Source organism: Ursus americanus, chromosome 25 (assembly GCF_024610735.1).
Source record: "Ursus americanus isolate L20-20 chromosome 25, mUrsAme1.1.p, whole genome shotgun sequence".
Lineage (NCBI taxonomy): Eukaryota > Metazoa > Chordata > Mammalia > Carnivora > Ursidae > Ursus > Ursus americanus.
Window position 1 is genome coordinate 10,162,117 of NC_142151.1, and position 9,662 is coordinate 10,171,778.

A 9,662-nucleotide genomic window follows, 5' to 3' on the forward strand; every position below is an offset into this window, starting at 1 on the left:
CTCTTACTCCATTCCAGTGTCTCTACCCTCTTCTTTCATACAAAAGACTAGGGCAACTTGTTTGTTTGTTTTTTTAATCTTTTAAATGTTTTTATACAAAAAATGTAGTTTTTTCCTTTTTTTTTTGCATTTTTAAAACACCAGTGTGGGGGAGGGATGCAAACAACTAACAAAAAAGATGCTTTTATAACATTATTTTCCCTGTTTAGAAAGAAGAAAAAAAAATCATTCCAATAGTATTTAAAAGTCCAAAGATGAAATAATTTCATTTTCTTCCCTAAAGGCTATTTAAAGCCCCTGCCTATTGATTCCATCCTCCTGTGTCCAGTGGAGCCATGTTACTCTTCAACGGCCCAGGTTCACTATTAAAGACAGACTGGGCCAGGCTTCTGGGCACATGGCCTAAACAAAAAAGTGGAAGCATCAGAGGATTCAAAATCTCTCCCCACAGAACGCTGTGGGCAAGAAGATACTTCCCTGAGCCAGAAGGGACAGGTGCAGCAGCATTCCACACCCAGAGCACAGGATGGCAAAGCCCTAGATGTCCCACCTCTGCTTTCATTCCCTTTCCAGAAGATTTGCGGGGGGGAGTGGGGGTGTAAGAGGGGAAGTCGACATGCCTGTGAAGAAAGTGCAACATATTTAGAAATACTGGTAGAGGGAAACAGCTTAGAAGAAAAGCTTTGCCAGCTTTTACTGCAAGTGGGAGAAGAAAGCCACTGAGGAGATCCCACTACAGGTAAATAGACTTCCTTTTCTGGAACCCCTGTAGCACAGGAGGTCCGATTCCCTTTCCCTTTCCCAAGGACTAGACTTCTGGATAAGGCATTTTGGCCACATATGGACCAATGACCACACCAATGACCACGAGCCCACAATCCAGGGCCCACTTCCGGCCAAAAGGTCACTCCAATGCCAACAACTGATGTGATGGTGTTTTATAATCCTCTAAGTGGGAAATTAAACATTTCCCCCGTCCTAATCCCAGAGGCGGGAGAAGCAAGTCTGCAACATCTCCAGGCTCAGACCAAATGGCAATACTTGGAATGCAACCAAGTAATCACAGAGTAGTTCCAAGCAGCAAGAAATTACATCCAGATTCTCATGGAGACTACTGTAGGGTACAGAGTAACAGCATGAAAGCAATCAAACCTTGTATAAATAATATTTCTTTGCCTTTTTTTTTTTTTAATTAAAGAAATCCAGTGTCTCAAAAACTTGTGAAAATGTGTTTAAAAAAGTCAGGGAGCCTGCCACACTTTTTTGCTCACTGTAACTATCCTACTTGTACCTTCTGATACCAAGAGATAGTGTAATAGCCTCTTCTGCACAGGCCCTATTATTTTATCTGTCCCACAACTGTACCTCTCTAGAGGAAAAAGAAAATAGGGAACGAAGGGAAGGCATTTCTACTAGTGAGAAAATGCAAATCAAAAGCAAACTGGAAAGCAAGAGCAATTTAGTTAAGGGTGGGATGAGAGACTGGAGTGGAGACTGCTTAAGAAATCTGGCTGCGTATGCTTTGGTTTGGGGGACTGAAGAAGCAGCTGGGCATTTAAAGTGCAATCACATTGGTAATAAATGGTCATCCCTTTCTTCTGACTCCTCCCCCAGCTGATCATCTCCCACACCACGATATGCAGCAGGCACATTGCGGGGTTTAGAACGGCACACAAAGTCACAACCATCCTGTAGAGAGAAGCAAAGGAAGGAAATGATAATATGGAATCACCAACTTTGAGGATGAGGCAAAATATACCTATGGTCCAAGAATATGGCAAGAACTAGGTTTCTTCAAGGATAATGAAGATAAAATCCAGGAGCTCTAAGGACCAGCCTAAATTGAATTTATGGCTAATGGGAGAAAAATTCTAATTAGGTCTTACTTTCTCCCCATACAGGTCCCTTAACAGCTTTATCAGATTCCTCAATTTAAGCAACAATGTTGCTCTTCTAGCCAAGTCTTTAGCAAGGCCAGACACTAAGATGCTATGCTATTTGTTACTTTGTACTAGGGCCAACAAGTACTTTGTACTTGGTTTGCTGGGACTTCCATGGGTTTAGCACCCAAAGTTCTATGTCCCTGGAAATCCCTTAGTCTGGGTAAACCAGGATGGCTGGTCACTCATCCTTCCCCACAGGCTACAGACTCAGCCAGCGGTCCTGTTACTTACTGCTACCAGGTTGCCAAGATCTTGCCAGAAGGCTAAGTGGGGAAACTGCTCCATTCCCTTGGCTCCCACCACCAGTCGCTGGTATAGGAATCCCCCAATGATATAGACCGCGACCAGTGATGCAAACCTATTGAGGAAGAAAGACATCTCTACTTAAACACCAAAGAATAGCACAACTCTGATAACAGAGATAATCTTTATATTCATTAGTGGTTTCCTAGTCTGTATTCTACAAAAATGGAAAAAATAAAACCACCCAAAACAGGGAGGGTACCTCATTTAGAAAACCAATTAGAACACTGTCTAAACGCAAAGGCTCAGACAAAAATACGACCTAGTGACTCTGACCTATAGCCAAAGAATAGGCACTATTAGTTGTACAGTTCCATTTCTCCAAAAGTTTTTATAATCTAATGGGACAGTATTAAAAATGTCCAGTCCTCCAGTAGTGGGACATAAAGCATTTCCAAATGCAAATATTTATTAGGGGTGAAACGTATATCTGATTTTTTTAAACTGCACAGAGTTTAAAGAGGATTCTCACACAAAGTTCTCCCCTTCCGATTATAGTATAGTGCGTGCACACACACAATGTTTTTAAGTATCACCAAGTAATTGAGTTTAAGAAAAAAAAAAAAAGGTTTGGATTGATAAAGCACTCACGTGACTAGTAAGATAGAACCCACACTGAGGTGAGAGATCTCTGGGGAACAGGCCAGGCTGCTATCCATCTCAAAGAGGTAGAAACAATCTTGCACTTTGCCTCGCTCCTCAGTCACAGGGTTAAAATTGTCCTAATGATGAAAGGACAGAACACAACCCTTACGTGGTAAACGGTTTCCTTTTGACTCTTATTTAGAAAGAACCCACAAGCTAAAAAACATTTGCTTTCTCCTGGTTCAATCACTTTTTTTCCACGTATGATGGAAGCCAGGTGTCTGTGACACAGGGAAAAACTGAACTTCTAGTCTTCTCTTATCCATCCTGATGTTTCTTGTCCCCTCCGGAAATTCTCTCCCACCTCAGGTCAGCCCTCTCATCTGCTCTCTAGGCTCGTGGCCCCGGGATGCCTTACCGCTAGTGTGTGCCGACTGCAGGAGATCATCACCACGGCGCGACGCTGCTCCATGCCACAGTGATTGTCATATTCGTCACCCCCTTTATAGATCAGCATGATCCAGTTACCTGAGGAAGGACAAGGAAAATGCGCTCTGGGGCGGGGGGAAACGCAGAGCCGGCCTGGGTGCAATTCCTGAGGACTGAGGTGTTCAGTGAAATTGCTTTTAGTTAAAATAATCTGTATCGATGTGAGCTCTGCATACCGGCAACACCAAGCTAAAACCTGCTTCTTTACGGCAGCTCTGTGTTCCCTTAAGACAACTAAGAATCAGAGATTTATGTAAGAATAATCTGAATTTTCCACATTAAAGGCAGGCAACCGATAGTGAAAAACAACGAGGACCCATACTTTGACACTGATTCGAATTTCCTGAACACCTGCTAACGTCAAAAGAAGAGGTTCCATAAGTCTTAGATGGCAGGGGAAAACCTAAGATTTAAAATTAGCCACAGATAAATGCAAGGTGGGTGATTTTTAAGATCGGGAGCCATTTTTTCTTTAATATTTATGGCATCCAAATTTCTTTTGCAAAATATTCTTTGATTTATCACTCACGTGAGGAGAATAAGATAAACGTTCTGCTTCTAATCTTGCACATGAAGAGACACAAGAAGATGAAATGAGTTTTCAAAGTCACAGGACAAGTAAACCCGAGCTGGGTCAAAAATCTAGTCTTCCAACCCCTATCCCCAAACTCTTGATGTTATTTTTCATTATACTATTGATACAAACAAATATCTGCACTGGAAAATACAGTTATCTGCTTAAGGGAGGGAATTCGACCACAGGGGCTCACGTAGTTCTTTCCAGAAATATGGTTTTATGACTTTTGAGCAACTAATCACCATAGCACAAGTTGGCTGGGGAAGTTTTTGTAGACTGGTTTGCAAAAAAGCATAATCTCTGAAAATGTAACTGGCAAAACTTGACTAATTTGATGAGAAATGGTCGTTGTTGGTATTTTCCAGCCTGGTATGAAAAACACATTAAGCTACAGAATCCCAGCTGGAGTCTTCCTTATGCATGAGCTTTTCATTAACTTTAAAACAAACACATAAGGGTCCCGAGCCATGGCTCCAGAGGAGCTGTGCAAGTACGTATCTTGTGGTTTATAGTCTCACGTGAGCTGAAGCACGTGTACCATACGATACCCTGAAGAGAATGGAAAAGGCTGCCACAGAATTGGCAGAGGGATTGACTAGGGACCAATTAATCCACGGGGGAGAGTCTTACTTCCATTGAAGATGTGAGTCTCGTTGAGTCTCCCTACCACTGTCTCCTTCCCGTTACTTTTGTTGATCTGCACCAGGCCTGCCCCGGAGGTGCGGTTGCCAGCTTCCCGGCACACCCTGAACACGTAGATATAGGTGTCTGGGCCCTGGCCCGCAGTGCTCTCAAAGCTGTAAGGAGAAGGGAGGAGAAAGAAGGAAGAGAAGAGTTACTGGCTATTAGCCTTAGGACAAGCAGCCTCTCCTAAAGCTGCCTTCCACCCTTCCACCTCCCTACCCCGCCTCCAAGTGTGCTCAATTTATTTGTCTGATGTCACAACTAAATGTACTAGTGAATATTTGTTGATCATGAGACAGCCATGTAATAGTGAATAATTTGTCGAGTGAGACAATCCTAATTGTTGATGGTGACTGATTAAAACACAACATCCAAGACAGCTAGATATTCTAGAATACCTGTTCTAGACTATGCTGAAGTGTCAGCTGCTACTTCCCTGTGAATCAGGATCTATGTTCATGGGAAGTATCCGAGCCATGGTCCCTTGTTCCTTGAAAATCATCTTCAGATTTATATACCTGAAGATTCCCGACACTTACGATGTGCACAGGCCTCAATGTTTATCTGATACTTCTAAAGTCCTATTAAATGGAACTAGCAAATAATGCTTTTTAATTCCTACAAGCTGGATCCAGTCTTGAAAACAGCTACGCTTCTGCATAAGAGAATTACACATTGCTACTAAAAACTGGGTGGAGAATTTGCTCTATAGCATTAAAAAAAAAACAAGGGGGTGCCTGGGTGGCTCAGTAGGCTAGGCGTCCGACTCTTATTTTCTCAAGCCCTTCAAAGCTCTTCTCATTTACCTTTTGTTATACAGTGGTTGCAGTCTCTTCAGTAGAGCCAACTCTTTCTCGGACTCTCGACCTTTTTCTCCCACCAGGTCGCAGGTTTTTTCTTCCGTCTGCCAGGATTCTCTTACTGCCACAGCTAGGAGCAGTGGCAGGAGCAGCCCAGTCCTCCAGCAGCTGTAGAAGGGGAACATCCTTTTGGGAGAGGGTGTGGGTGTTGAAGAAGCAGAGAAAGACCAGGAGAGGGGGGAAAGAGACAAAGCACACAAATGTGTAATTTTTACAGTTTTATCTTCCACCCATCGCTTATTTTACACTAGTCAGTTTTCCTCATTATCACGAAGTTGGGTTTTATTTTCTTGTGTCTATTTCAAGCTTTTAGCTTTCACCCATTATTTTTCCCCTGTCCTTTAATATTCAGAATAGGATTCTTAATCTTTAGGTTTCTCTTTTTCTTTTGAGAGGCTGCAAGCATCTTTACTGTTTTGTTAAAAGTCAGAGTGCAATATCTCATATTTATTTACTTATTTCTCTTTAAAGATTTGATGTATTTATTTGGGAGAGAGTGAAAGCGAGACAGATCACAGAGCTCCAGAGAGGGACAAGCAGACTTGCCACCAAGCAGAGAGCCTGATGTGGGGCTCGATTCCAGGACCCTTGGGATCATGACCCAAGCCGGAGGCAGTCGCTTAACCGACTGAGCCACCCAGGCACCCCGCAATATCTCACATTTAAAGTTTAATACTAGCTCATAAAAACTGCTTCAACCTGTGATTCTTCCTTAGATAACACTCAAATTATAACTTAACACTTGATAAAGTCTATTTGAAAGTTACTGAGAAAGACGTAAAACAGGGAAAGGGACTTCAGTACTTTGGGTCCTAACTTCATCCAACACCCTCTGTTCATATTCACCGTAAGAAAGAGGACTAGAGATAAACACAGCCATTGCATCTAAAAGTTGACATTTATCTACTTTAATGGCACATCTCTGAAAACACATGCAATCATTCAACTTACAGGAAGAAGAAAATCCACTAGGTCGAAGTGAGTGAAGATGTCTTCCAAAACCCACCTCAGGCTCTACATGTCACAAATCTGAAGAGTTTCTAAATTACCAGTAAGCAGAGCTGTCTTTGTACACTCTTAACTGGTGACCATTCTTGGGAATCACTAAATCACTTTCCAATTCACCTGTTCCTTGTCCTGCTCTAGGAATGGAGACACTCGGCTCCATTTCCCAAACTCACTTTCTCTTCTCTGATCATTCATCTTCACGCCCAGGACATACCGATATACCCTTGCAAAAGACTTCACCCTGCTGTCCGTTAGTTAACGACCCTCCAGGCCATTGCAACTTGTTACTTTCATAACAGTGTCATGTTATCATACAAAGATTTAATTCTTCCAACCTTTTCTCACTTGTAATAACACGCTTCCAGACTACGAGCCTAGACTTTGGTTTCTACTCTGTAAAGTCCTCTAATTCTTTTTCAGGCTGGTTCATCAACTCCTGTGCATTTCTAGAACATAAAACTAGGCAGAGCTTAATGGGGACTAGTAAGTTTAAAGATAGGAAAATGGAAACTCTGAGCCCTGGCTGACTTTTCTCTACTCCCCTAAACAAACTTATATTTGACCTTCTGTTTTCCACACTCCACTAAGGCAACAAAGGCTTGGGAAAGTTGGTCTCCCTGACTTTGTGTATTTCTTACTTACTTTCTTTTTTTGGGTAAGATTTTATGTATTTATTTGAGAGAGAGAGAGAGAGAGAGAGCACACACGTGCATGTGCAGGAGCATGGGGAGGGGCAGAGGGAGAAGCAGGGAGCCCTGTTGAGCAGGGAGCCTGACCTGGGGCCCCATCCCAGTTCTGGGATCATGACTTGAGCCGAAGACAGATGCTTAACCAACTGAGCCACCCAGGCGCCTTGACTTTGTGTATTTCCAAAATCAACTCACTATGGCAGTATTTATAAAGCGTTTCCGTAGAATAATTATCACCAGTCATAAAGTCTGAGGCCCCCATAAACACATTTAAAGCACTAATAGGAAACTTAATAGAGTGCTTGCCTTTTACTCTTAAAAGCACTTAACACGCATTAACTAATTAATCCTTACAAAAACCCTACACAGTAAACACAATTATCGCCCTTATTTTACAGATGAGAAAATGGAGACACAGCCAGTGGAGTGACCTAGAAAGTCTGGCTCCAGAGCTCATGGTCTATACTTAACCACTGCATGTGTATCCCCTTTCACATTAATTTTTTGGGGCTCAGAGTACGCAGCCAAAGCCTTGCTTTCTTTTTGACAAAGCAGGAGGAAGTGACTCCTCACACAGTTCATTGAATAGGAGGTGGAATAAAGAACTCAAACCTCAAACTCCTACCTTCCCTAAATTAACTCATTGCTCAACACACTATGTGACCAGTAGCGTTCCTAAAAAAATAAGACATTCCTTTTATTAGACTGATTTAACATGCCATGCTCCTTATATTCTCTCAGGATCTAATTTAAGATTTCAACATTCTGGACTTTCAAGCTTCTTCCCCCCAGGACCGGTTTTCTGGAGGGGATGCTCACACAGTAGACTGGGTTCTTTGGCCTCAAAGTTAGTTCCTTATCCGTTAACAGTTGATGATTTCTTTTCCCAAATTAGAACAAAGAATCTTACAAAATTGGGATAGGACAAAGGGTTAAAGACCCTGCAGTCTGCATTAGTGGAGCTGAACTATCTTTCATGTGCTTATTGGTTCAAGAAGTTAGGATGAGAATCAACTTATACTCTTCTCTCTTTTCTGCTTAAGGTTTTTCTGTTTGAGCTGCTTCTCTTTGATTTGGTGGCAAATGCTCTAAGTGCTTTATCTAGATTATGTTTGTTAATCTTCACAGCCCAGAAAAGTAGGTATAATTTCTCTCATTTTACAGATGAGGAAACTGATGCTTACAGAGGTTAAATTATTTGCCCTAGGTTATACAAGTATTAAACATGTATGAAGTTGGTGGGGCAACTTGGATGATTCATGGCATTAAGCTATTTTCTGGAAAACTTGTGATAAATACAGGGGTGCAAAAATTTATTAGGGAGAGTATGAAACCCAAAGGCTGTGTAGTTCCCTTTTAATGTGCTACAATTAGAGCCTCAAGATGCAATAGTTTGTCTAGACACTTTGGAAATAAAGGGCAGGACGTTAAGATTTTGAAAAATCCCCTTCAATTTTCTTTTTCTAGAACAGATCTATTTTGGTAAAGCTAAACAATCATCTTCAATGGGATGACCAATGACTAAGCCAGGAATTGGGAAGCAGTTCACATCACTGGGCATCTGTAGCACTCTTTCCCACCCCTCAAGACTAGCCATGGGCATTTTCCATTTTTCAGTGCAATTTCTACTTTCTGCTGTCTGGCTCATTCCTGAGGTAGCGGCCCTTATCTCCTTTTCCCAGCAGCCTACCCTTTTAGAAGAGAAGCCCTACCTACCTAAACCGCCCAATGCTGAAGAGCCTTAGAGAAGTAGCTCTAGGTCCCATAGGCGGAAGCTCCCTACAAAGAGAAAACACTAGATAAGCCCTCTAGTAGCTACTCCACACCATACACGCATGCCCTTCAAACTTCTTCCAGGGTTCTAGAAATTCTCATTCCGTCTAGTCTCCGGATTTCCAACTGCCTACGGCCGTATCCTCTCCAAAGGATGCCACTTTACCTTCCTCCACGATGCAGGCCAAAAATTCCCTCTACAGGTATCCAGTAATACCTCAAACGACTCCATACCCAGGGTCCTTCCTTTCTCTGCCTTCCAAATACACGTCGATTCCCTCTCCGGTCTTGGTAGGTCCTTTCTCCCTCACTCCCTTCGGGACTCTGGAACCCCCGCCCTCATGCCTCCGCCTCCATTCTGCCCTAGGACTCTTTAGCTGGAATTTTGGCTTAGAACCCTGGCCAAAGGAGACTTAGCGATCCCATCCCCTGTTACGGGTACCGAGGCGTGAGCGCTCTCCAGCTCCCCTCCTCCTCCACGCCCCTCATACTCACGTGTCACGGGCAAAGGGAGTAGCCAAGGCGCAGAATCCCCGGCTGAATACCTGTCTGGGGCTGGGAGACAGGGCCAGCGAGGAGCCAGCCACAGACCCCGGACCCAGAACTCGTGTCAAAGGCCAGCGTTCCCCAATGCGCCTCGCTGCGCTCCACTTCGGGAACCGGAAACAGGAAGCACCAGGCGTCCTCTGGGCAACTGCTCCTCCCACTAGACCCCGCGGCATGTGACCACAGAACCATTTCGCCCCTTTCC

The 9,662-nt window shown here is 43.2% G+C and overlaps 1 protein-coding gene across 1 annotated transcript; it reads right to left on the reverse strand.

Annotated features, from left to right (window-relative positions):
• Nucleotides 1–57: 57 nt before the first annotated feature.
• M6PR (mannose-6-phosphate receptor, cation dependent) lies at nt 58–9,622 on the reverse strand. Its single transcript, XM_045781368.2, has 7 exons — nt 9,407–9,622; nt 5,388–5,567; nt 4,528–4,694; nt 3,250–3,359; nt 2,838–2,968; nt 2,175–2,301; nt 58–1,689 (listed from the first exon to the last, which is right to left on the reverse strand). Exons 2-7 carry the CDS (start codon nt 5,564–5,566, stop codon nt 1,567–1,569), a joined length of 837 nt encoding a protein of 278 aa, XP_045637324.1. The 5' UTR covers nt 5,567; nt 9,407–9,622; the 3' UTR covers nt 58–1,566.
• Between the last annotated feature and the right edge of the window lie 40 nt (nt 9,623–9,662).

Coding starts and splice junctions, on each gene's coding strand:
- M6PR (XM_045781368.2), bottom strand. CDS start 5,566: ATGTTCCCCTTCTACAGCTGCTGGAGGACTGGGCTGCTCCTGCCACTG. Junction 3,360..4,527: donor GACTCACATCTTCAATGGAA/GTAAGACTCTCC, acceptor GTCCTTCCTCAG/GTAACTGGATCATGCTGATC. Junction 2,302..2,837: donor GGTTCTATCTTACTAGTCAC/GTGAGTGCTTTA, acceptor CTTCCTCAATAG/GTTTGCATCACTGGTCGCGG.